The sequence below is a fragment of the Taeniopygia guttata genome, chromosome 18, assembly GCF_048771995.1.
Source record: "Taeniopygia guttata chromosome 18, bTaeGut7.mat, whole genome shotgun sequence".
Lineage (NCBI taxonomy): Eukaryota > Metazoa > Chordata > Aves > Passeriformes > Estrildidae > Taeniopygia > Taeniopygia guttata.
Window position 1 is genome coordinate 6,626,025 of NC_133043.1, and position 27,867 is coordinate 6,653,891.

The 27,867-nt window shown below is 46.8% G+C and overlaps 1 protein-coding gene and 1 long non-coding RNA gene across 2 annotated transcripts; one reads left to right on the forward strand and one right to left on the reverse strand.

Moving 5' to 3' along the window:
* Positions 1-36: 36 nt before the first annotated feature.
* Positions 37-23,754, reverse strand: METRNL (meteorin like, glial cell differentiation regulator). The gene is made up of 4 exons (XM_030287327.4): positions 23,431-23,754; positions 18,624-19,012; positions 1,647-1,706; positions 37-988 (listed from the first exon to the last, which is right to left on the reverse strand). The coding sequence occupies exons 1-4, from the start codon at positions 23,541-23,543 to the stop codon at positions 672-674; spliced, it is 879 nt and encodes a 292-aa protein (XP_030143187.1). The 5' UTR covers positions 23,544-23,754; the 3' UTR covers positions 37-671.
* On the forward strand, positions 23,050-27,705 carry LOC140685255 (uncharacterized). The gene is made up of 2 exons (XR_012058577.1): positions 23,050-23,250; positions 26,440-27,705. It is a non-coding gene; the product is annotated as an uncharacterized lncRNA (long non-coding RNA).
* Positions 27,706-27,867: the final 162 nt, after the last annotated feature.

Here is a 27,867-nt window from a genome sequence, read left to right on the forward strand (position 1 = left end):
GAAAGGAAAAAAAATAAAGATTTTAAACAGCATGTGTCAAATCCAGGGACCTTTATTTCTCTGGAATGGAAAGAATTTGCCAGCCTGGACGAAAAATTGCAGGTGGCTATTGTACATTCTTTCAAATAAAAAAAAAAAAAAAAACCAACACACACACATAAGAGTTTGGCTCCATAAATTTCTGTCATAAGAAACAACTTTGAATTGTACACCAAGCTTTTTACAAAGCATCAATGTTAAGATGTTTTACCGTGCTCTATCACATTCTCGGCCATTTATACAGAATATGCCATACCAAATGCTACATCAGCTTAAGACATTTTTAAAAATTAGTATTAAAAAGATACAAAGGCATCTTGGCTTTCATTTGGGTTTTTCTTTTATTAAGACATGGGAGTTTTCTTTGTTTGTTTTCCTAAGGAAGTCACTAAAAAAATATAATAACTTAATTCATAAGGAGAAGATTGGTTAAAAATCCAGCCTTTCTTGCTTGGCAGCCCTCTGAGCTCGTACCTCTGTTGCTTCCATGAGCCTGTGAGCACCTCAGGCTGGGGGATCTCAGCCTCCAGCTCTGCCCAGCCTCAGTCACCACGTTTGTTCAGAGTTCCCACTGCAGCCAGGAAACATTCCTGGCCAAATGCTAAAAGCCATCCTCGGCCAAACAGGGGGTTTCAATCTGGGCCAATCTCACATGGGTTTAGCCCTTTGTCTTTTGCCTCTTTGTACATCCTTTGGAAGTCTTTGAAACGAGGGGCACAGCCTAACCTGGCCTCCCCAAAGTGCATACGTCCCGTGAAAAGGAAGTCTCCATCTCCTGGCTTCACCCCACACTCCAGCAAGGTCTTTATTTGTCCTCTCCAGTTCCCACTCTCCCCTGTCAGCTGGAAGACTTTGCTCTTCTGCCTGTACAGTTTGCTGACACCGACGTGAATTATGGATTCTTGCTCTTCTGCCTCGTTCGTTACGTTTTGGATGGAGCCTCTGATCACTGGAAACAGAAAAAGGTTTTAAGGATTATTACACAAAACTGCTTTGGGAAACCCTGGTCCAAACTCAGGCCTGTGCAACCAGGGGAACTGACTTCACAACAGCAACCCAAATTTTGGTCCTTTGTTAATCTGAGAGTTAGGATTATCCAGAAACCGACAGTATATACTTGCATTTTTTATCATTTATATTTGTAATCTGTCCAGCATAAGGAGCCCACATATTAAATATAAACATAAAAATAATTACATCAGAAATATAGCATTAATCATGAAGAATTCTAACAAGCAGATACGTGCTAAATGCTCCCTGAAAACGTACTTTCTGTTCTTCAGCCATTACAGATACAGCTAATGCTAATTTCCCTTTTAAAAAGGGAAGCATGGACAATTAGTGAAACTTTTGGTCTCTTGTCAAATCAACCAACAAGAAATAATGGCCTCTCCTTGATGAACCCAAATCCTTGACCTTCTGCCGTGGTTGCTGTGTCGCTCTGTCCACCCTGGGGAGGTGCCAGCTGGGCAGAGAGTTCTGAGCTCCCCAGAGCTCTCTCTCCATGTGCCTCAGACCACATTTACTGCTGCTGGAGGCTGCCAGGTGTGAGGAGAGCTCTGTTGGTGTTTTTGGGAGGAGAGGGGATTGAGGAGACAGCAACTCACCGAAATCACTAGTGCAGACAGCCAGGAGGACCTCAGTGTCACTGCAGGGTCGGCAGGGAGCTGCACAGGAAGGCTCACAGTTAGCAAATAAATAAGCATAAACTTAGAACTTTATTTATTTATTAAATAAATAAATAAGCTTTATTTATTTGCTGCTTAGACAGCAGCAAATCAACCAATTTAAATAAACAAACCATTCAAACTAAACAAAAACTGACACACACAGCATGGGCACAATCACTCCAATGATCTGTCTGGCATTTCTACCACTACAAGAAGTGGGGGCTACCCCTAGTTAACCCCAGAGCCTCCATGAGATTTTTGTACCCAAGCAGGAATAGGGATCTCTTTTCCAATCCTTCTGGGATATATTGTCCAGCAAACATTGCACACGCTCACTGCACTTATGGAAAATAGATATTTGGTACTGGGTGTATTTGAAGGGCACTCTGCTGTAAATTCACTCAAAAGCTTTCACATCATGTGTCTTTTCTATTCTGATGGCAAAGCTTCTCTCTTACAATTTCTATCAAGGGTTGTTGGGCCATTTAGTCATCACCACATCAAAGATCTGGGAGGTTACCAATGGGGGGAAGCAAGGAGGGGAGGGGAAAACCCCAATGCACATGTTGGAGGGTGATGAGGCAAAGGAAACTCAAGCCAGTATCTGTTTGAGCTCGAGCAGCACAAAGACCATTTCCTGTACTGCTGGAAACATTTGGATATCTGCACTAATCTAATCAATGCAAGAATGTGGCTCCTCTTTGTACTCAGCCCGATATTTCTGAGGAGAAGGTGCTGTAGTTGCAGTACAGATGTTTCTCTAACACCCTGTTGAGTTCAGGAATTTGCTTATTCTCAGGATCTGCCCTGCCTGGCCATGCTCAGTGAGTCTCCACAGTGGAACGAGGATCAGAACCAGGATCAGAACCGTCTCTGTCACCTGGTGTCACCTCAACACATGGAAACTCTGGATCAGCACAGGCACAGACTCCAGCAGAGCAGGGCTCCACTGGAGGTGACTGAACGATGAGATTCCATCACACCATCCACCACCAAACTGCAAACTGAACCCACTCCCACCCCAAAAAATTTGGGGTTTGAACCTCAACATCTGAAAACACTTCGTTTAGGTTCCCAAACAGTCACAACCTTCCTCTCCCCCCTTCCTGCTTCCCAAAGTTGATCCATTGCACTTAAAAGTAGATTTAAGCTTGTCCACAGAAGATGCAGCTGGTGCCTCCAATGCTCTGCCACCCTCTGACACAAGACATGGCAAATCTCCTCCTTTTTCCAGGGACCCAGAAAGGCAGTGATCCAGAAAGAAGGATTATTGAACCAAATCCACCAGATTTGCTCCAGTCAGATGATTCATACACAGTGTAACACGCTGTTTAATAGGATTAAAGGAAACGTAAAATGCACATTTCTGGCCAGGGATATTTGAAGGAATAATTCAAGGAGCTTAAAAAGCTCCAAAAGAAGAGACAAGAAATAGGCAAAATAGCATCTGGATCAATCACGTTTCTGTTTAGTTTTAATACCTCCAAAGCTTTCAGAAACAAGCCAGCTTTCCCTGCCCTTCTTTCCCCACATAGTATTTCAGCTCTCTTCAGAAAAGTTTGAAAAATTTTTAATATAATGAGCAATGCAAAAACCAGATGAAGCCTAGACATAACTGGAGAACTAGAATAAATTCAGGCTGAAGATACTTCAAGTTTTAGACTCAAGAGATTTTGATCAGTGGCTAGAACAACTAAAGTAGCTTCATCTGACAAAGAAAACTGTAACAGAATCACGGAATCATTCAGGTTGGAAAAGACCTCTAAGATCATCGAGTCCAACCATTGCCCCAGCATTGCCATGCCCACCACTAACCCCTGTCCCCAGGGGCCACATCCACACACGGTTTGAACGCTCCAGGAATGGTGATTCCACCACTTCCCTGGGCAAGTCTTAGTTTGTTAAGTCACTAAAATCCTTCCATGGAGCTGCTTCATCCATGGCACCTCCCAAATCCCTCCAGGGCAGGAGTCCCTCTTCCCCAGGCTCCCTCTGCCCAAATGAGGACCTGACTCAGATCAACCACACAGAGGGACCTTGCACAAATCCCATGGCATTTTCACATGGACACAAGCTCCAAAACAAAGCACAGCTGATGGACATCCTCTACACCCACAGATATTTCATTCTGGAAAGACCTTGTAATAAAAAGGCATCTGAGCATTTTTAAGTCTTGGTTTAGACCAGACACCTCTGTAGTTCATCCAGCCCCGTCAGAAAATTGAAAACACCAAAATGACTAAGGCATTTCTGTTCTCCAAAGGGGTGCAACACAAGCAACAGCATTAAAGATGAAAAACAAAATGCTTTAAAAGTGGTTCCTTCCATTTAAATAGACTGACACAGTAATAAATCAAATGAACAAACCTCCATATGTACACAGAATCAAATAATTTTAATTGCGGACCCTAGGCAAAATCCTGCAGCCTTTTTAAATACAAAAGGAAATTAAAAATGCTCAGCATTGCTCACACTAGATCATTACTTAAAACCTGCTTCAGGTCCAGCTGACTCACAGTGGTGTGGTGGCATATGAGCTGCTTTAACAACCATTCTCCACCACCCATCTCTGCAACTCCAGACAGATGATGACCAAAAATCATCTTCTGTGGGACAACTCCCACATCTGAGTATCAAATAGATCTTGCAAGTGGCAAAAACAAGGTATGGAAGCACAGACGGAAAGCAAGTTGTGAAGGATTACTGCTGAGGTAAATGAACCATTAAAAAGCAAACAACATCCACTGGCTACAACCAAAGCCTGATTTCTATAAAGGCTCATAAAAGAAAATAAATCCTTAGGAGGTGGCAATGCCTACACTTTCTTTTGTATCACAGCCATGAAGGAATCTGTGTGTTTAACACAAAAGTTCATGGGTTTAGCTGCAGTTCAGCACTTATTCCCCTTGGATTGGGCAGTAGGTGCTCTGCTCCTGCCATAGCTCAAAATAACACACACACCTCAGGCTAGAACAGAATGCATCCTTATAACTATAAAAAATAATTTTTTTTTAAAAACCAACCCCAAGAAAAGCACTTCACGCATGCACAGCAGGTGAAGATGTTCATTTTCTGGGGAACTGGGCCTGGTTACTAAACAAGGCAGCTGTGTTTGCCAGATCCTGACTCCCTGGGGATGTCTCAAGGGCTGCCCAGGTTCTCACATCCAAAAGCAAGCCTATGAACTTGCAACAACAATATCAACATCAGCTCCTCTAATTCTTTTAAACTCCATGAGCCAAAGAGCCTGAATTCACACAGCAGCAGGAGAAAGGCGGGGGGAAAAAAAACATAGAAAAGCAACATTTTATTGAAGTCCTCTAAAGCCCAGATGCCCATAACTCAGCTCCACCAGCAGTGGCATAAAGCCTGCATTGTGCACGTCGGCTGCCGACTCTCCTGGGAGCGCCTTTGATGGATTTTGACAGTATCCTGACCTGGAGTAACCTGAGGCAGCCCTCTCCCTCCAACGCCCAGAGCCTCCAAAGGCCTCTCTATTCACCTCCCCGCAGAGGGAGATGTAATTACATCATTCCTCACAAGCCAGCAGTCATGTCCCAGCTGCTTTGAGCGATTTGCCCTCTGAACCTGGTGTTAGTGAGGAGGACGAGGCGATGCTAACAATAGACCGCACTTGTTGGCCAACAGTTTTGTCAAACACGTTGCTGGTCCTCTCCTGGACCTCTCCAGGGGGAGGCAGAATCACTTGGTGGAGAGGGATGTGCCCTGAGGAGATGCCACGAGCCTCAGGTGTGTGGGAATCCAGAGCTTCCCTCTGGCTGCCCTGGCAGGTCTGGGACCCTGGCAGGGGTCAGGAACCCCCCTGGACAGAGCCCCCAGAGACACTGGCTGTGATCTCTGGCCATGGAAAAGAGTTTTCAATCTTACAGGATGAATTACCAGCTCTGAGTGTTTGATAGAAGTAATAATTAAGTGTGGCACGGGTGCAAAAGTAAAATTTTAGGATTTTAGATTAGGGGTTCAAAGGGGACAAGATGGAGGAATTGGGTGTGTCTTGTCCTTTTTCTCCTTCTTCATGCCCTCCATGTTTCACTGTGGTGTTGGCATTTTTCTGTTGGTTTAGGCTGGGGACACACTGTCCAACGTAGGTGACAGATATTGGCACGTTATTGTAAATCCAGCACAGGTAGTTTGTGGTATTTAATGTTTGTAACATCCCACTGAGGGCAGAGCCCCACACGCTGCCCTGCAGGACAGAGCTGCGGCAGGGCAGCAGAACATGTTAGAGATAAACAGAATAAACAACCTTGAAACCAGCACAGACGAATTATGGCTTCTGCTTTGGCAGCGGGGCTGACAGACAGAGACTTTCTACAATCTCAGAATCATCAATAGCACAGATTCCGACACAAGTGGTTCCCAGCTCTGCCAGCACCAGGGAGTTGGGGTGTCTAGGAAGGATTTTCCCCAATATTGGGGATGGTTTGAGCACCCCTTTAGAGCTGCAGTTCAGCTCTGCCCGAAGAGTGGTGGGAGGTGTTGTTGGCCTGTCTCAGCTCACACGCACAGCTCCAGTCCTTCCTCCTTTGGTTTGTGTGCACAGAACCCTGCTTTCCTCGGAAGAGAGGAGGTGGGGTGATGGAGGGGCCGTGGTGGAGGATGGCAGCTCCCTGCAGGACACATGGAACCGAGACGTGCTGGCTCTGGCTGCAGGCGTCACAGAAACCACATCAAGGGGCCCGGTCTTATTTTGAAACATTTGTGTTTCAACAGCCACCCATGGGTCTCACTGACCCGACCTTACCCCAAAACCAGCTTCCAACCCACAAGAAAGAAGTTTCTTCTGCCTGTCCACATTTCTCCAACACACTCCACGCCGTCACAGCTGTCAGAGCCCTGCTGCAGGTCCCACCACCCCAACACTCCACTCAGTGAGACCTTCTCCATCCTGTGTCCCCAGAGAGGCTGTGCTGAACACACGCCCCTGTGCCGGCAGCACGCACAGGAAGAGACCCATTTTAAGCAGAAGTGAAAATGTTGAACACAAAGTAATTGCAGAAAACCACTTCACCGAGGAATACCCTTTGGTTTCGTGAAGAAGCGGCTGCACGCGTGCCGTGTGGTGAAGGTGTGGATGCTGGGGGATGAAAACACAGAGCTCTTTATCTGCCCTTCCACCCACACCTCGGCACTCCTGAACAACCCTTTGATGAGCAATCAGACCTTTTTAAGCATCAAGAGCTACCAAGGAGGTCCAGGCAGGGTTGAAGCGTTCTTTTCTGTTCATTATTCTGATTAAAACAAGTAGTCTTTTCTCTTCAAGGCATTCAGATGGGTTTTGTTGCAGTCCCTGTACTGCAGCACCTCCAGCCACACTCGTATGGGGCCACAGACCCATTTCCCTCAGCTTGACATCAGCATTAGTTCACATGGAACAAAGAAACCCACCCACACCTTCCCAGCTCTGTAACTGGCAGCACCCAGACTGGAAAGGGCATCACAAGGACGAGTCTCCTTCCTGGAAACACAGAGCGCAGACTTCCCAGAGCAGATTATAAAAATAGAGATGTGGTTTCTCCAATAATGGTGCATTTCTCTGTTTTTCGGAGTCCTAAGCAAAAATGATCATGTCTCAGCTGCTTATTGGATCAGTGATTTAGATGGGAAACAAGAGTTTAGGGACAAACATCATATGAGCAAGAAAAAAATATAATAAATCTTGCTCTGATCCTGCTTTAACTAATTACAAAGTGAAATAAATCCTGCTAATTATTTCTTCTTAAGTATGCCTGTGCTTCCTCTCTGAAGGTGCATTTCTTCCATGAAGCAAACCTCTCACAACTCATATCCCAGACAAAAAACCTGCTGTGCAGTGGAGGTGGACAAGAATTTGATAACCACTCTGGTTTACCAGGCTGTGACTAGTCCTTTCCTTTCTTGATACACCTCAACTTTCCTCACCACCTCAGAAAGCCCTTCCTGAGCAAGCCAAAACAACACTCAACCTCAAAACCCTCACAACCCCCACACTGAAACACCACCTAAAACTGCATCGCTGCAGCTGCACTGTCAGTGCACCTCGGATTTAGAAGGAACCAGAGCTGAGGCCAGCAGAGCTGCATCCAGCACACCTGCATTTAACATAATACCTGCAGCCACACAGCAAACAGGGCCAGGAGACACAGAGCCTGTCCACAGCTGGGCTGGAAATTACTGACACCCTGTCACAACACACAGAGGAGCTCTCTCACCACTCCTTTGTTTTACAAGGTTTTCCTGTCTTTGGATGGGGTAGGATTACAGGGCTTTCTGCAAGCACTGCACTTTTTCCAGCATGTCAGTAGGAAAACAGCAAGTCAGGGAACAACCAGGAGAGTTGGACTTGCCCTGCTCCCATCCCTCTGGATCAGTAAGCCTCAGACATGGGACCACAGAATCACAGAACAGCTTGGGACAGACAGGACCTGAAAGATCATCTCATTCCCACCCATGGCAGGGACACCTTCCACTATCCCAGGTTGCTCCCAGCCCCATCCAACCTGGCCTGGGACACTTCCAGGGCTGGGGGAGCCACAGCTTCACCTCACTATCCTCAGAGCAAAGATTTTCTCTTCAGTATTAATCTAAATCTCTCTTCCTTTAGTTTAGAACTGTTACCCCTTATCTTCTATCTACCCATGTCAAGAAGACACTTCCCCTTTTTTTTGTCAGCCCCCTCTAAGCACTGGCAGGCCACAATGAGGCTGTGCTTTGATGAATACAAAGTTAAGGCTGTGAGTAACATAATGAGAGAGTTTAGTGCTCTTCTGAAGGCAGAAGTGCTCATCCCCCTGTTTGCCAGAAAGTCAATCTGAGCCCCTGTGCTGAGCAGAAGAGGCAACTTGGGACAGAGATCATAGGCACAGATACAAAACTCAAAGATTCCCTTCTTCTTACAGCCAAGATTTGGTACAGGATAAGGAGGTGATGGAGCAGCTGAAACAACATCATGATGCTGCAATGGGCATCCTCCCCTGACCTCTCTGAAAAAAAAATGTATAAAAAGCAATTTTACATCTATGTATAAAAAGTGATTTTACCCCTCCAGAAAAGGAAGTGTCAAATCCCATTCCTTGCCTTCTAACACTCGGTTGAAGTTGCACATACGTGCAAGTTTCCAGAAATAACTTGGAAAATATAGACACTGGCCAAGAACAGTTTAAACCTGCAAATAAATTTAATGAAATGCAGGCTTTTGCAGGCTGTGGCATGGACTGTGACAAGAGAATCGAGTCAATACCACTTCCTTCCTGCAAAGAAAGAATAAAAAAAGCATATTGTAAAACCTCACTATTGGAGATGTGATGACCTTTGTGTTCTGAGAAACGTTAGGACAAGAGATCATAAACCAGGAATTTATCTTTTCACAGAACTGTCTTCCAAGAGGGTATTAAAGTCCCTAAGTACCAAAGATTAACTATTTATGTAAACAATGTGAGGAAGAGATTTGGTACTGGGCAAGCTCCATTTGCAACAGCTTTCAAACTGAAACTTGGCCCAGCAGATACAGAGCACGTAAGGATCCTTTGGGATTGATGCCTTTTTGCTGTTCCAAGATGCAGCAGCCATTCTAACAAATGAGCTGAAAGGTCAGCTAGAAGCACAGCCATTAGTTTAAAATTTAAAACAAAACAAAACATAAGGAATGAAAAACCCACAGAGCAGTTTTTATTTAAGCAGCATGAAACATTATTAAACTCTACCTCCATGCATGAGTTGCATCAACCCAGGAGAAATGATGGGAAGTGTCACAGCTTCAAGACACTTCTTCCTGTCCCTCCTCAGTGGGGTGGGCAGAGACAGAACCGTGACTGAATCAGTGCCAAATCCCAGCCCAGCTCCTACACTTACCCATTGCATCACAGCTCTACAAAAAACCCTCAGTTACAGTCAAGTCTGCAAGATGTTGTGTCCAAAATGCCCCACTCAGCAGATCAGATGCCCAGTTAAATTCCTCTCTCTGCTTTGCAGCAGCAGAGCCCAGCAAAGCAGAAGTGTCTCTGCAACCACACCGGCCCATGTTCCTGTGCAAGCAGCACCTGTACACATCTGCTTTTTTATTTTGCTTTCCTATTCTCCCTCCCTAACTGCAATTAAAGGGAGAAGATGGCAGCAAGATAACTGCTGAGAGTTCCTCCTGCTCTACGTGCACAGGACACCCCTATAAAGCCATAAAAAAGCAGCTCTATTTGACTATCTCACAGAAAATCCCTCTCTCCTTCCTCAAACCTACCTCTACTGCCCAAGGGGGATTAGGAGTGGGAAGCAGGAGGAGAAATGAGCTGCTGGAAGTCAGAGGTGCCTCTGGATGGTTGAGGGGCTCCTGTGATCCCCTCTGACCTGCAGCAGAAGGGCTGGAGCAGTGTCCCTCTGTCACACACAAGAACGTGCCAGCACTGCACCCCTGCCACACAGGACCAAAGGAAATGCTTCCCCTGACTCAAAACCCACACAGACACATGGCTTGGCTCATCCCCTCCCAAAATTCACTCCGGAAAGATTTCCTCTTTCTTCTAAAGAAAACGTCATGCCAAAGCCTTGTAAAAGCTCACACGGGTCAGATCCAGGAAAAGGTGAAGTTATGGAGTTTTTGATGTCTTGTTGGGCTTTCTCTCCGACAGCTAACACAGAGCTCAGCTGTCATGCAGAAAACGAACAAGTAAGGTGTTTTTCACTCCCATGCCCTGGGGAAATTGTGCAGCCAAGCACTTCTCCCTGCCCCTGCCAGGGCTACAGGAGAGGCTGGAGCCAGCACCCACCACCAGGCTGGAAACCTGCCAGGAACACCAAAGCCTTCCTCCCTCCTCCCCCTCGGTCCAGTCCATTAATGCCTCGGATGGAACAGAGGAATAGAATTAAGAAACGAGTGGCTGGTTAAAGTTAAACCCTGAGAGTGGAGTAATGACAGATCAAAGCTTAAGTGAGTCTCTAAAAACAAAAAAAAAGAAGCATATGTGCACTCAGCTCCACACAGGTCCTTCTCCTTCCTATTTCTAGAAATCAAATTCTTTTTGGTGTGTGGGAGAGCTCTGAAGGAACAAGGCCAGTTTTCATTATAAAATCATGTTTATTAAATCAGTCGGTTTTTGAGAAGGGTTGTGAAGGGGCTACATCTACACAGCAAGAGATCTTCGATGCTGTAACATTGTCCAGTTAACCTTAAAAAAAAAGCTAGTTAAAACTTTTCATTTGAAACAGTAAAAGCTTTGAGATACATCACCTTTTCTTCCTTAAAAGCACACCCTGCTTGGTCATATCAAGCCCATTCACCAATTCTACTAGGAACAATTTTTTCTCTCTCAAATTTTTGACATCCACTTGCAGATAGAAGAAATTGATGTAAAGCTAGCAGCAGCTCTGGTGGGCAGAGGTGCATCCTGTACAGACAGAAATGATCCTGGGAGGCAGAAAGGGCAAAGGAATGCCAGACAAGCTCCACGTGCATTTCCCAGCACCTCTGATTACTACAGCACTCCCAGGGCTTCAATACAGAAAGGATATGGGCAAACACCAGAGGCGATGCCCATTGCAGGAGTTAATGCTCAAATCCCACAGAGGAGTCAGGAGGTGTCCATAAAACCCACACCAAAAAATCCTTCCCCAAACCTGAACCAGAAATAGGTTAGCTGGACCAAGGCTGTTACAGGGCAGCAGCTTTTCTGAGCCAGTATTAAACCTCTCAAGGTCAGACATAACACATCACAGCTTTAGGTCCAGAATATCTGTGCAATATTTCAGTGAATATCTGCTGGTTTCTACCACAGATCGAGGTGAAAGAGATTTTCTGTCCTGCAAATCAAGACTCCAACACAGGAAAGATCTGGCCCATGTTTCAGTCAGTGGGAAGAGGAATGCAGCTTCCCCACCCTCTCGTCCCCTCTTTAACTACAGCCTCTGGAATTAGCAAACTAAACAGTTCTGCAGAGCAAGCACAGAGCATTATTAAAGACTGCCAAGCAACTGGGCTGGATTGCAGCTCTGTTTGTGGGCCCATCTTTGGTGGTACACAAAGGTCAGGGCAGAGCAGAGCCCCAGCTGCCCGGACAATACACCTGACTGCTTATTGGTTTTGACTGCCCACTGAGTTGAGAAATAAGCTAACGGCATTCGTGGCCAGTCTAGCAAAAATAAGCAATTTTCTATCCCCCTGTCCCCTGCAGCTGTGTATTTATCACTGCAGCCCCATTGTCACCTCCTCTGCCCACTGCAAAACCAGCTCCTGCCCAGCAACATCAAAGGACAAGCAGGGCCAGAGAAGATATTGGCAAAAATATTTTTCATGGGAGAAGGAGATATTAAATTAGGGAATCCATCCAATTTTGGTGGGTGTTTTAAGTGAATGCTTCTTAGGCCAACATTTTTCAGATGCTCAGTTCAAGGTGATGTATGGGTGTGTGCATTGCCTGAGCATCAGAGCAGCTCTTTGAAACCATTCCACACAGGGGGGAAAAAAAAAAAAATCAAAAACTGTTCTCAAACTCTCCCTCCCAGTCAATCATTCACCACAAACCAGACCAATTCAGGCACATGAATAACTGGAGCAGATTTCCAGCTTCTCAAAATATTCCCACTCCAGGCAATGTTATAGAGCAGCCAGCCTGATCCAGCTAGGTGCTGCTCCATGACACACGGTTCAGTGACACACCCTCAAAAACCAGCTTTAAATGTGTTCTTTGCACAGCAGGGTGAGGGAATGCTGGTAACATTTTCATGGTTATTTTGTACCAAGTTTTGGATACTATGGGAAATACAAAATTAAGTGTGGACAGGCTCCTGCAATAAGGGGGAACACACATTAAAAAAAAAAAAAAATTGAAATATCGTGTCCTAGAGCAGGCGTGGCAGAATAATCCCTTGCATAGGCATTAATTGCAGTGTATTCTGAGAAACTGCAATAAAGGCTGCTTTCTGATGTTTTTCTCTTAAAATTTGTTTACGACCTTTTAGAGAAAAGCCAAACCATCAAAGCTTTAGGTGCACAGGTGAGACACCCAGCAAGATGTGCTCAGGCTTATAGGGCAGATCTCTCAACTTTGCTGTTCATGAATTATTTCTCCAGCCAACCCCAAATGAGAGGACTTCAGTGTCAACCTATTCTGTGCTTCATAGAGTCACAGGATGGTTTGGGTTGGAAGGGACCTTAAAAACCATCTAGCTCAAATCCTTCAACCCCAAGAGGTATGAGAGTTTTAACCTGCACAGAAAACAGGGAGGAGAGAAATACAAAGCAAGGCATTTTTCTCATCTGATGGGGAGTACTGGAGCAGACCCCATGTGCTCCCACTCTGCCACACAGCGCAGTGCCAACATCTCAGATGGTCACAGTTACTCAGGCAGAACCTGTGCTAGGCATAAAGGTCACAGGAACTTTCAGTTTAAGTGTTCCAAGTGCTTCTTTCCATCACCTCTCCTGCCCACAGCAGCAAGGAGCTCGGTCATGGCTACCCTGGCAAAGAGTGGGCACAGCAGGCACAGCCTCCTGCTCGCCACCAGAAAGTTTCCACTCTGACAAGAAGCGAAAAATACACCAGTGTGAGGATGGTGAACTGCTGGAACAGGATGCAGAGTAGTGGTAGATGCCCTAAACTTGGAAACATTCAAAGGCAGCTCTGGTGGGGCTCTGAGCAGTGGGATCCAGAGGAAGGTGTCCCTGCACACTGCAGAGGGCTGCACTGTAAAGGTCTCTTCCACAATAAACCTTTCTGTGATTCCACGATCTGCTGCCTCAGCTTACAAAGCTAAGCAGCACATCCAGCCTCCAAAAAAAAAAAAAAAAAAAAAAAAAACAAAAAAGAAAAACCAAAAAAAACCCCTAAAGATTAGATATTTATGAGGAACCAGAGGAAAGCATGGGACTAGGAACTACAAGGTGGAATGACAGCAGAGCCCTGGGGGGATTCCTGCAGATAGGGCATCTTGGTGTCCCACCTCTGCCAAACACACACTGCATTAAAGATCACAGGGTAAGAAAGGTGCTTTAAAAAGCCATTTGTTAGCAGAAACACTGGTACAGCCCAAAGACTTCTGATCTTTCTGGATTTCTGCTCTGTTTTCTCAGGACAGTGAATTAACAGCATACAGGAAATAGCTGAATACTGTTAATTACTTAGCTGGATTTATCCGGTTTTGCCTTGTTTTTCAGATACCCACACAAGCGTTGCACCTCCTATGTATTAATATTCTCAGCCAGGTACCCAGCATTAATAAAGAAAACATATAAAACAGTTAATGGAATCTGCACTAAATCTGTAGATGCCATCAAGATAAAGGAGCATTTTTGTTAAAGTTTGACTTCTTTACAACACAGAAGCAGGTGGGTAATGAAAGGGCTTTCAATACACCCTCTGAGCTCTGACAACTAAATTACACACACTCCCATGAGTGTGCAATGGCAAGAGCAAACTACACAGCTTGAATAAAGCTGGACCCAGAGCCCAGCTCCTGAAACACAGATTTAAAGTAACAAAATAGAGCTCCTTTGGTGGGACAGGGAATTCACCTTCCTCTTCAAAAGATTTGGTCAAACCGACAGATTCAGAAGAGGAAGGATTTACCTTCCTCCCCAAAACTTTTGGTCAAACCTACAGGTTCTTGTTTCAGCTTAGTTGAGCAGAAGGTGAGGTACTCAAAAAGTAAATTACTCTCAAGGGACCTTCACAGTTTTCATAGAAATTTAAAGCAAGCAGTCTGCTGTGGTGCAAGGCAGACCCAGCCCAGGCACAGACGAGGAGCTCCTGTGGGTCAGCACCTTCAGAAAACTTGCAGGGACTACATGGCCAGACCACTCTTGCCAAAACCTCCAGCTACTTGCCAGTATAGGCAGCATGGCTGATACTCAGAGTATTTTCCTCCTGCACAAGCAGAAAAGATTAGAATCAACAGAATTCAACAACTCAAACAAGTTCTGCTGATTCTCCAATGGCCTCAGGCCAAAATGTCACAGTGCCTCAGTTCTTCGGGGAGGTTTCAGAGCGGGGGCTGCAGAGCGTGAGCTGGAGTTAATGGAGCATCAGTGTGGATGGGAATGATCCAGGGTGCAGCCCAAAGCCTAATCTGAAATCAAAAGCACTCTCAGTCAACCATCACTTTGGATATGAAGAGAGAACACACCCATCCAGATGCCTGAATTGTCAAGGTGACCCTTCTTAGGGACTACTCCCATCAAGTGATGTCAAGCACTGTGGCATGTCTTGCCTTCACTCCCCTCCTTAAGAAACTACAACCCCACTGAAATGCACTTTTTTTTGACTGTTAAAAAAACTGTAAAACTCACAGTAAAAAAACTTCCCATACCAGATGTCAGCAATCTGAATTAAAATCCACCAGTACAGCACAAATTCTTCCTACAGTTAGGGAAATTTTGAGAGACTGTGGTAAGGCAGAGAGTCAGAGGTAAGAAAAGGGTTAAGTCCTCAAAATCTAGAAAATTGTTAAGACTGCCCTGTGTCATTCAACTTTTCAAAAAAAAAGGGAAAGGCCAATGCAGAACCTGCATGTGTTTTCTACTGAGTTATTTGCTAGACTCTGATTAAGTGGGAAAGAATGGGTGTAAACTAATAAAACTTGAGGATCTCTAATTAAACCACAGGCACCATGCCAAGCATTGTTGATTTGTTGATGCACCCTGCAATGTCAGGACTCTAAGGACACAACAGGTCATTAAAGTATTAAACAGATGACTTACACCCTTTAATCAGCGCTGGGATGCCAGGTTAGGAAGAGAGAGTAAATTCAAGGGCAGAGTACAACAATTATCACCAGGAAACAAACACAGCATTTAGGGAAAGCGGGGAGAAGTTGTTAGCAAGTAGTTATTGCACAAGGAAAGGGCTGGATTGCAGAGCCCCACACCTGGGTCTTTTATGACAGTCATCTCCCCACTCTGCAGTAGCAAGGAAATCATGCAATATTTGCAATTTTCAGCTCTTTGCCGTCAGAAGAAGCAATTGCAGCTTCCTCTGCCCGGCAGATCTCTGACCCCATCTACAACAGCATCTCACATCTTTGTCACCTCTTCACACCTACTGCCAGCTCTGCTAAACTCTGTCAAACTGCAACTGAGACACAGCAGCCTTGCTTTTCCAAAGTGCAGCACCCAGAAACATCAGCTATGCTTGTGAACAAGGGACTGAAATAAGGGTGGGAGGAAATGCAGAGCTTTAAACCCAGTTTTCAGCTCCTTTAAGGTCAGCACTTGCCTCTGACTTGAGCTTCCTCTCCAGGGGGAAAAATCTTCAGTGATTTCAGTGATTGTAAAGTCCCCCTCCAAATGAACAGCTCAGTAAAGGGCATTTCGTCTGAGGTTTCACAGAAAAACTAGAAGCAGAAGAAAGGAGATCCACAAGCTGCAAAGAGCCTCACATATATTGCTCTGTGGAAGCCTCACAAGGCAGCTATTTGGCAGTTCCCCCAGATGTACAGATATTTATAGGAAAATAAAAGTGCTCATCTAAGTGAGTACTGGAAAGAGTAATGTATGGCATTTTCATCGTGTTTTCACCCTGCACAGCCCCTCCCCAGAGTCTGGGGATCCAAAAAAAGGCAAGAGAAATAATTTAAAATACAATAGAGATCCCCAGTTTGCCCTGAAGGCTCTGCTGATGAACTATTAAAAAGCTTCTTCTAGCCAAACAAGACACTTGGAGAACGGAGCAGATTCCCCACCACATTGTTTCATAAGACAGCACTGAAATTTAACCAGTGTCTGTTACAGCTGAAAATACAGCAGTCACCGAAAAAGTGATTTAATGTGCCTATTAAAGAGGAAGGCTGTAATTGGATGCAGTCCTCAGTTTGACTTCTGAACGTCCCTGAAAAAAATACATCAGCTTTAAAAACCTCCAAGATTTAATGTGTAAAGAAGAGCATTTAGTTCTGAAAAAACGGCAGTTTGTGCTGGTAAATGATATCAGCAGCAAGTCCTCAATGAGCAAAGCTCAGGGGAAACCCTAAGTGCAGACTAAACCCAGCAATGATTCGCAGCATTTCTGTCATATTATTTTACTATATGCAGAAAAAATTAAACTTTTTTTGAAAATAAAAGAGCACAGGACTTTTTTTAGTAAGTTTAAGTGACTTCTCATTACCCCATGTCCCCATCCTCACAGCCTGACAGAGAAAGCAGCACTGAAGCTGGGAACATTCCCCAAACAACAGATTAAACAATGTATTTAATGTCTTCTGCAATGGAATTTTACTACATAGCTGACATTCTGCATGGCATATTCATCTCTGCACAAATGATCTTACTGGGAAAGCAGCTCAGCAGAGATACCCCACTTCATTTACAGCAATTTTGGATGTAGCAGAGCAGTCTGCTTGAAATGCAGAACGCCCAATAATAAGCTACCACTTGTGAGCATGGCAAAAGTAAAGGCAGTGACCTCAAATTTAAAATATTTGTGTTTATATTTTTTTGTTTTAATGGCAAAGCTGCCACCTGCCAGTTCCCGAGGTTACTGCATCAGGCCTGAGCCCAACTCTGCTCAGCTGAGCCGAGTCCAGCTCAGAGCTGCACAAAAATAAAGCCCCATCTGAGCTGGCGTGACAACATTTACCACTGGCAGGGCTGCACAAATTCACAAACAACCCAGAGCCTGATGTGGAAAGGAGCCAGGGGAGGGGAGAGGATGGAACAAGTTCTGCAATCACTTATCCCAGGGAAGATATCCCTGGAAGATCCAGCTGCAGTTTAATTAGTCACACCACTGCTTACCAAGCAGCATCTCAGGCAGAGCATGTGGCATCAGCACGGCAGAGTCTGGCCAGCATCCATGCAGCTCTGGGGCCACACAGCCTCACTAAACACCGGTTCACCCCGGGCTGAGCCATCCCAAGTGTGCTCTGAGGGCTCTTCTCACTGCCCTCACCCAAAAGAAGAAAGGCAGCCCATGTTTCAGCAGAGAAATGTGGTTGAAACAAATCCGTTTCCCCACTTAAAACACCTAAACTTTGAAATCCTTGCAGTCGTTTGTGGTAAACTACCCTAAATCTGCAATTCCTTGGGCTATTCTGGAAATCTCCCCTCCTTGGTTTTGGGGATAAAAGCTAGAGACAATCCTGAATGGGTAAGATGCATGGTATCACCTGTCTAAAGGGAATTCCCATTTCACTCTTGTCATGCTCCACAAATGCCAGTTTTTTCTTCTCAAACTGTCTTAAGTCACACCTACAGCCATTATTCCAAACGCTATTTAGTACCAGACTTTACAGGCTTGTAAGATCTTTCAGTTTGTCCACTCCTCTTTCCTATAAGCTTTTCCTTGGAGTAAAACTGCTCCCTACAAAACTTGCTTTTCATAATGGTTGAGAGAGAAGACAACACTGTCCTGTAAAAGTATTGAAGAGCTCTGCCATGACACAGTAATGCTCAGGACAGTGTAATAAGGAGAGCTGAGGAAGGAACACACCATTTTCCTTGTTTGAATTTAAAAAAAAACCCACAACAGAAAAAGCAATAATTAGGTCAGCAAGTAGCACTACTTGCAAAGGGGAAAAAAAAACTGAGGAAAAGGAGTGCCTCCTTGTTCAAATGTTTATTATTCAAAACATGCAGCAGAGTCTTAAAAACGGAGTAAAAAAAGTAGTTAGAAAAGTGTTACAGCCAGGCTGGGAAGCCCAGTTCACGCTGGAGTTCAGTGTAGGGTAAAGCCAGCTCCTGAAATACACCCTGCCCCTGCAAGGGGAGACTCCTGCACACTGTGGCCCTCAACAAATGGGAGTTCAGCCCATGCCACCAGCTTCCAAAATACAACAACAAACCAAAAACCAAATCAATTCTTCCGCAGTAGTTCTGTTTATAAAACATGCCCTTAAAAGCACACGAAACTCACAGGCAGCCGCTCTCCCACTCATGCACTCCCTCTCTGCCATCACTTATACACCCAACACAGGAGGTGGGAGCCCAGAACTCACCAGAAGCTGTGTGCAAATCAGCTGCTATCCCTTTGCTCATCAATTCGTACTGGAAGCCTGTGATCTTCCTGCTAATGTCCTGCTGAGGAGTGGCCTCCACAAACAGACCCCCCTGGTCGTAGCCAAAGCAATACACTCTGCTGGGGCTGCGGTCTCCATCTCGGACCAAGAGTTTCAGTTCTCCAGTTTTTTCCAAATAAATATTTGCTCCTGCAGAGTCTTTGAAGGGCTTTATGCAAACAGTCAAGTGTTTGTATGAGGCAGGTGAGATGTTGGGTCGCAGGTTGACTATGAGTGCTCCCGTGGGGTACATCCACTCTATGGACCCTTCAGAACAGCGGAGGTAGACCTGTTCAACATCCTTCCTGTGAGACTCGTGGGTTAAGCCACTGGAGGAAGAAAGAAAAAGAAGGTTACAGGAATGACAGAGCTAACAATGGGAATGTCAAACCTTTCAAAACACACAGCAAGAAATGCAGGAAGCCCAGGACATCACTGGGTGTTGGCCCATCCAGCTCTGCAGCGCAGGTCTCTCCTAACACTTCGACCTTAATATTACAGAACAATTTTAAATCATCCCCCAGAAGAAAATGTTAAACCACTAGTAATCGGCTTCAAAATTAAATAGGATATAAGCACATGATCAAAAGTAATTAAATTACTACAGGCTCAGTTACTGCCCATCAGCTGAGCTGTGCGTACTGAGTAAAACACGTAGGCTCAAACTCCCTTCCTGGTGGCTCAATCCAGCTTCGCAGATCAGACTCCACCTTTTTCCAAGTACTTTGTTCCCCTTCCAAGTCTATATTCCCAATGGATCTGAAACTGGGAGGGATGCCAAGCTCACCCTGTAAACTGCAGCAAAAGCAATGCTCTACGTGCTCCCGATACCCTCGAGCCCAGCTGGGCAGCCCCAGTCTCCACCCTGGGAGGCAGAAAGAGGAGAGGAGACAGCTCTCTCCATGTCCTAGCTGGGGAAGCACTGAACTGTGCTGCTTTTTTTTTGTACTGCCACCCAGTATGAGGTTTAAGCTCAGTTTATCGTTTTCACTGATGGGCTACAAGCAGACACATATTTTAGTGTAGTGCGAGTGGTGACATCAAGCCCTGGTTCCTCAGCAGAAACCTCCAAACACACAGTTCCCCATCCCAAAGACATATTTGGGTACTGAACATGGTCTAAACTCAAGTCAGCACTTAGAAAGTAACTACAAGCAATGTGTAAAAGAGAAAAAACCCAAAACATATGGTTTGCATTTACTGTTGACGTGACTCATTATTGTGAGTGTCAGTGTGACCTACTTGATAGAGGTTACACAAGGAAGCTCAGAAAGAAAAAAGTCATATTTAATAACAATAGAGCCTCCAAACATGTGCTTTTGAAGAATCTTGAAAGCCACATCAAGAACACAGATGAAGAGGAAAGAGGGACAAGCTTTTAACCTTTAGACTCTTGCCCTCAAATTCAGTAGTATTTAACACATTCAGGAAACTTTACTTGCAAAGGGATATTTCAAGTTGACTGTAAATCCACATCTGGTCCACAAAATCAGTTTTCACCCCAGCACACACATGATGCCACTCAACAGAAAACACAGAAGTCTGTTTATATGCAAGCTGCAAATAAACAAAATTAAACAGTGTAAAAGTTATCCATCAGCAAAGGGGCAGAAAGTTATCCTCACACATCACTTGTCCCTACTCAAGACATCAAAATAAGCTGCAAAGGTTTTGCAGGACTTATACTGGCACCTTCCAGCCTGAGTGCTTAAACAGAAGGAAGACAGGGGCAAAACTCTGAACTCATGCAGTGAAACTTCTGTTGCAAGTGATCCCAACAACAGTGAGGCAGTGAATTTCTGCCAGAGGGAAAAAAAAAAAAAAAAAAAAAGCTACGTTAATTTCGTTCAAACATTCATAGTGTTCAAACGAAAACAGGGTGGACTCTGAAATTATCTTCTGAAAGCCAATTTATCCCACAGGCAAGAGTGATGCCATTAGACAGATACATCAAGCACGAGTACCTGCACACATTAAGCCTTATAATAAAGGATGACTCAAAAGTTAAGCAGATTTCAAAATACATGTTCACATTATTTAACAGCAACCATCATCACCCAGTAGAACCTGTCGCTTTGCTTTCAGTCAGAATGACTTGTCCTCACACAGACTGTTTAACACCAGGTTTAGCTCTCACTAGCCACCCATCAGACACACCAGGCCCACACAGTCATGGAGACCCAGGAGCCTTTTTATTCTCCCAACTCATTGGAGTTTTGGGTTTTTGATTATATGGAGAGGACATAGGGCAGGTGTTTCATGATTAACAGTGGTGGATGAGCCATCCACCCATTTTAAATGCGTGCTGTTTATTGGGACTTACTTCTATGACAAGCTACTTCTGCAGCTACTTCCTCATCCCAATCCATGAGGACATCCTGAATCACTGCATCTATCTCCTTGCTCTTCTCCTTTTCTGGCTTCAGCCATCCCCTTATGTCTGCACTGAAAAACCTGCTACAATATCACTGCAGTAAGCTGTAATGCTGCAATGTGGAGCAGGTGTTATTTAAAGAAAAAGGGAGCAAGAAGAATATTCACACTGCCTACTTCAGTTATTTCTTTATTCCATTAAAGCTGTGCTGAAGAGCCCTACAAGTACCCATGTCCTCCCTGCACCCTGCAATGAACACAGGGAACTTTTGCTCCTAAATTGGAGAATTTATTAAGAGATGACAGTCTAGAGAACATTGGGAATTCCTCAGAGCATCCACCATACCAAGAGCAAGACTGATGGACAAAAGCAGCCACATAAGAGCTGAATTCTCTACCCTACAGTCAGACATGCCAGGCCAGCATATTCTCTCAGCCTGTCACTGAAGAACTTTTGCCCAAAGCATCAAGAGGTCATTGCAGCACAAAAAAACCTGAAGCTACAGCAAAAGTAATAACTGGACACATCATAGTGAAGTTTCTGCTTTCTCCTGGACAAAGCTTTCCTGGAAGCTCTCTGACAAGCTATTTATTAAGATGCTATTATGGCTTGTACTTAAATTGCAGGTGTCAAGCTGTGCACTGCATCAGATTTCCCTGGAAGCATCAGGGATATCCAAAGGAATCCTGGTGAAGTTCTTCATCCTACTCAGGGGTAGAAGTTTATCACTTCTCCACAAGCAAATAGGGGGAAAAAATATATCCAGAATGTTTTGGTTTTAAGACTGTTGCTTTTAATACAGACATGTACATAAAAGTGAGAAAACACCTTCAGGTTCACTACAGAAGATGACATGACTCTCAAATCCACCAGCACAAGCCACCCTATGACTTCACTTCCCCCCACCCCAAGCATCACCCTTAGCTGATACTCAGGCATTGCTTATTCTAACCCTGCTCAGGTGAATGAGGGGTCACTGCTTGCTCTAAGAAAACAAAGACAAAAATAACAGCAAAACAGGGCAGAATTGCAGGGGATTGTCACCGTTCTTTTAAAATCCTTGCTGCAGTACCAGATAGCAAGGTCCAGGTAAGTACGGCAGCTGGGATGCTTTGGAATGCTTTGGTACATCATTTTCAGGGGGGTTTTTTGTATGTTTGTTTTGGGGGGTGGGGGTTGTTTGGGTTTTTGGGTTTTGTTTTGGTTTGTGTAAAGAAAAATGACAAATTAGGAGTTTGCCAGAAGTTTGATCCCTATCAAGCAAGTGGATTCTTCGTCTTCAAGTGGATTTACTGCTATTAAATATGCATCAATTATCAAAAAAAAAAAAAACGCAAAAAAAAAAAGTAAATACGAAGCACCACGTTTCAGACAGTAAGAGATACGAAAACATGATGCTGAAAGTCAGTCCAATTGTTTCCCCATTTTGAATTCTCTCAACTCCAAAACACCCCACTGATACAGGCCAGCCAAACTTTTATGTTAGAAAAAGTCAGATCTGAAGAGTGTGTTAGAATCAGGAGCTATTTTACTCCCCAAGTAAGTCTGACCCATCAACACTTGCTAGTTGAGCAGAGCTGCTTTTTTAAACCTATGAAGAGAGGAAAAGGTCACAGACCCAACCACACGCGTTAAACATATTACAAGCAATTAAAGGAAAGATAATTTGGGAGATAAACACTTGAGAACTGAAGAGGTTTCTCAACCGGTGCAATTAGAATAAATCAGCAGCGTGGCCGCTGTGCCAGCTCCCACTCCCGGAGCTCATCACCACCATCATCATCATCATCATCATCCCGCGGGACGAGGGAGCGGGGAGCGACCCCGGGGCTGAGCGCCAAGTGCGGGACGCGCTCGGAGGGGGACGGGAGCAGCGAGAGCGGCGGGGAGGGAGGCGCTGGGGCGGCGGGAGCGCTCCGCAGGTGCAGCGCATCCCAGCGCCGCTCCGAGCCGCGCCGCCCCGCATCCCAGCGCTGCTCCCCCGGCCGCGGCCGCCGCCTCCGCGGTGAAGATGGTCGCGGGGAGAAACTTCTCCGAGGCGGACTTGGCACCGCCCTCCCTCTCCCAGCCCCCCGAACAGCGCCGAGGGGAGCCCATCCCGCCCCGGCCCCTCAACCCCGCCGAGGGGAGCCCAGCCCGCTCCGGCCCCTCCATCCCTCCTTGCACGGGGTTGTTGCCCAGTGTCACTCCGAGGTGAGCCCGCCGGGAGGGAGGGAGGGAGGCAGATCCGCCCCCGGCTCTCCGCCGCCCCGTTCCGGGCACCGCGGCGGGAAGGTCTCCCTTTTGTGCTCGGCATCAGCATCTTCCCCCGGCGGGACGGCGATGGCCGCGGCAGTCCCCGCTCCCCCCTGGCCGGGCAGCACGCCGCCTCACCTCCCCTTCCAGTTGCACAGGTCGCTGGAGTACTGAGCCGCGGCGCCGCCGCCCAGCAGCAGCCGCAGCCCCAGGAGCAGCGGCAGCAGCCCGGAGACCGGGGCGCTCCGCATGGTCCCCCGGGCCGGTGCGAACGCGGTGCAGGCGGCGGGGAGCGATGTGCGCGGCGCCCGGGGCTCGCCTACATGGTGGGCAGCTCGGCAGGGCGGCGCGGCTACCCCATCCCCGGCTCCCGCATCCCGGCTCAGCTCGGCTCGGCGCCGCTCGGCTCTGCCGCTCGCACCCGCTGGCTGCGGGCTCCCAGCTGAGGGGCGGGAGCGGCTCGGCCGAGGGCCGGCTCCTCCTCCGCCTTCCCCCTCCCGCCGCTCCTCCTCCGGCAAGGCCGGCACTTGCTGCGCCGGCAAAACGCGGCGCCGGATCGGGAGCAGCGACCGCCCGCGGCTACGGCCCGGCCCGGGCTCCGCCGCTGCCCCGAGCCCCCTTGGCGGCTGTCCCGGCCCGGGGTGAGAGCCCGCTCCGCTCCTGCCCCGCCCCGCTGGCGCCCGGGCTGCCCCGTGTAGGGAGGGGGTGAGGATGGGCAGGACCGAAGGGTTTCGTGTGGCCGGGAAACTTTCTGAGACGCGCCCTCCGCACTGGGGCGGCCCGCAGTGACCCCCAGCCTGTCCCGGGGGTGCAGCCCTGGATGCCCGCAGTGACCTCCAGCCTGTCCCCAGGGGTGCAGCCCCAGTGCCCGCAGTGACCCCCAGCCTGTCCCGGGGGATACCCGCAGTGCCCCGCAGTCCTGGATCCCGGGGGTGCAGCCCTGCATGCCCTTAGTGACCCCCAGCCTGTCCCAGGGGTGCAGTCCTGGATCCCGGGGGTGCAGCCCCGGTGCCCGCAGTGCCCCCCAGCCTGTCCCGGGGGTGCAGCCCCAGTGCCCGCAGTGCCCCCCAGCCTGTCCCGGGGGTGCAGCCCTGGATCCCGGGGGTGCAGCCCTGGATACCCGCAGTGCCCCCCAGCCTGTCCCGGGGGATACCCGCAGTGCCCCCCAGCCTGTCCCGGGGGTGCAGCCCCAGTGCCCGCAGTGCCCCCCAGCCTGTCCCAGGGGTGCAGCCCTGCATGCCCTCTGTGCCCCCCAGCTGTCCCGGGGGTGCAGCCCTGGATGCCCTCAGTGCCCCCCAGCCTGTCCCAGGGGTGCAGCCCTGCATGCCCGCCCTGCGCCTCGCTGCAGCAGGTGACTCAGCTTGCAGTAGGATCTCCACCAAGGCGCGGTTCCTTGTAGATGAAGGCTGACGATTTTGCTGCAAGTTTCTTGTGTTTCCACTTACCAGGAAGCACTTGGGACTCGATCTTATTTGTATTAATCTTCACCACTTAATGACCACTCGGGATAACTCCTTGTGTTGTTTAATGTCCTGAGTTATTCCGCTGTTGACTTCAGATACTTAAACCTTAGTGACAGAGACCCTTGACGTGAGGGGAGTGCAGGGGGTGAATCAACCTAAATCCCAAACTACCCGGGCCAAGATAAATAGGGAAAAAACCCACGGATGGGGGTAGGAGGAAAATGATCCAGCTGCACACATAACTGTGCTCTGATAGCCAGGTGCCATATAATTTCTTTCAAAGAAGCAACAAGGGGGTTGAGATTGATATTGTACATCCACAGATAAGAGAGGGGTTAAAATATTTCCAGATCAGCGAATTTCTTAGTCTCCTGTTGCTCTTTCAAGAGTCTGCCATGCAGCTTTATGAAGGGCACTGATTTTGCTAGGTGAGAGCTCATGAATGAGCATTAAACATTTACACCCTGTTCACAGCTTGGTGTGTAAGTCTCCTTAGTACCTGCTAAAACACCTTGCAAAGTGCCCTGGTGTCTTCTGAGAGCATCCAATGGCTGAAGCAGGATATTCCAGCTCTGAAAGCTTCCTGCTCCCTGCTCGCTGCTGCACCGAGGATTAAATCCTTTGCAGTGTATCCCTTTCCATTTGTGGGTTTAGCTTTTCATGTCCTTTTTGTTTGGTAAATTACAGGTACTGTGTTCTGTTGATTATGGAGTATTAACATAATTACAGTAATTCTGCCCAATGATGCAATGCATGTAAACATGTAATTAGCACGGAGGGACAACACTGAGCAAAGTAATGACAACATGCAATAATGCAAAACGCCTTTTTCTCCCAGTCATGTGCAGGGATACAGGCTTTAGAGCTCAGTGCCTTGATTATTTCTTTAGAAGGAGGTTTTGTTAGAATGTTTTGCTTCCTTCCCTCACACTGGAAAGAAAAGCATACAGAGAAAACACCATATTGCTTTATTCCTCCGAGTGTTTATATGTGCAACCCTCTGCACGCCCCCCAACCCACTGTATCTGATTTCCTTTGCAATATTCGAACTCCCTGCATTTGATAAAACAAACAAGCGCCCAGGCAGGTCACATTACTCTCTGGAACTTTTGAAACTGCCTGAAAACTGTGAACTTTTAAGAAAAGGAACAGAGTGTGCTATTTTGCAGTGGCTACTACCTCTGGCTTTTATTCCCCCCTCCTTTTAACTCAGAAAAAGCGGTGGCATTTAGTTCTCGGGACCCAGAAAAGCAATGGCAACATGGGGACTTTGAAAGCCCCTCCTGTCCTCCACGCCTTCCTGATGCTGACACAGTTTTCATCCTTCCCGAGCTGCTGAGCCTTCCAAGGGAGCCCAGGCCGGGCTGGTGGCTGTGGCTGCGGAGCAAAGCCCAGGTGAAGCCTCCCCCAGTTCAGAAGTGAGGGGCAGCAGGAGATAGGGAACCTCTGCAGCCAAGGGGGCTGCTTGGTTCGCTCATTTGCATCTCAATCCCTACAATGCTCTTCCGGCTACTCACAGCTATTCCATAGTAGTGCTCTTGGCTGAGATCTGGGAACACGCTCAAAGGGTGAGGCAGCTTTTGGATGCACTGAGCTGTTTTCTGTTTGAGCTGTGAAAAGCAAACATCTTTTCAAGAGAGAACATTCTGAACAGTAATTTTTTTTTTTTTCATTTACGATTCAGAAAGAGCAGAACTTCACTGAAATCTTGGGAGGAAAATACTGTATAATGTCGAATGGAAACATAAATCTTCTGCAGTAAAGGCTTCACACTCCTCTGAAAACAGAAGTCACTGAGTAACTACTCTGACCGAATGCGGCAGGACTGGAGATACAGGTTCTGGAAGCAGCTCCCTACACTCAAACACTTGAACCCCAGTAAAGCTCCGCTGCCTTCCTCACGGAGCAACTCAAAGATGAGACTCCACAAAGTCACTTCAGACACTTCCTTCTAAATTCACTTTAAATATTTGCTTGTCACGGCTGCCAACCCAGGCACAAACAGCGGCGATTTTAAAGGACTTTTAAGGATTTTAAAGAGCAGGCGGCTGCAGGAGGAGAACCTATTAAAGGAGAGATGACTCATTTTCCTCAGTACTCAAAAGTACAGATTTGAGGAAAGCAAAATCAAGTAGCGCTTACAGATGGGCTCAAGCTCAGGTCTGGATTCAAATTTTCTTCAAAGCCTGGCTGTATTTACATTATTAGGGACAAACCCCCTGCCAAGCTGGGAGCCAGCCGGAAGGCACAGGAAGGGCGCTTTCAGATGCTGGATTTAGGGTTAAGCACATCTCAGCTGAACATTCAAAGCTGCTTTAAACAGTGTGGCAGAGCTAATCTGTTGAAAGGTCTCACTCAGCCTTGCTGTCCCCAGGGGATATATACGGGAGAGCTGTGAACTCCTGTGAGCTGGTCACTGCCCAGCCATGTGCTGGTTTCACTACCTGTCCCTGTTTTACAGTTTCCAAGCAGCCCCTCTCAGCTGATTTATTGTCACGCTACTCGGTTTGCAGGAGGGGAATCAGGTCCTGTGGTTACAGAGCAGACCCAAGGGCTGGTGCCTGGTGTGCAGCCCCTCGCTGCCTGCCAGCAAGGGAAATCTGAAACTTTGAAGGAGGAGGGGGAAGGAGGAGAAGCAGGGTATTTTCTGGAAAGGCAAAGCCATAGCTAAATAGCATGCATGGCAAAGCAGGAGGGAAAGAGCGTGGTCTAAGAATTCAAACAAGCCACAGAGAGGACAATAGACAATGAATACAGGAGCAATAGGAAATAAATAGAATTTGTAAGGTAAATCCAGTGGACAGACAGGAGTGAGCAGAGTAACAAAACAGGGAGAGGTTCAGCAGCTGAATGGACAGTGGGAAACCTTTGTGTGTGGTGAGGGGGGACCGTGTTACTTGCTCTCATGAAATTAAAATCAGTGAAGAAAATACACTCATCCATAATTGCACCCTCCTGCTCACTCCTGAGTACTTCTTTAGCATTAATATCCCAGCACAATTCCTACTGAGCCTAAACCACTACATCACGTCTTGCTTTTCTTGTTTTGTTTTGAATGGAAAAGTTTTGGCCTTTGGAATACAACAGACATTTAAAGAAAAGTAAGTAAATC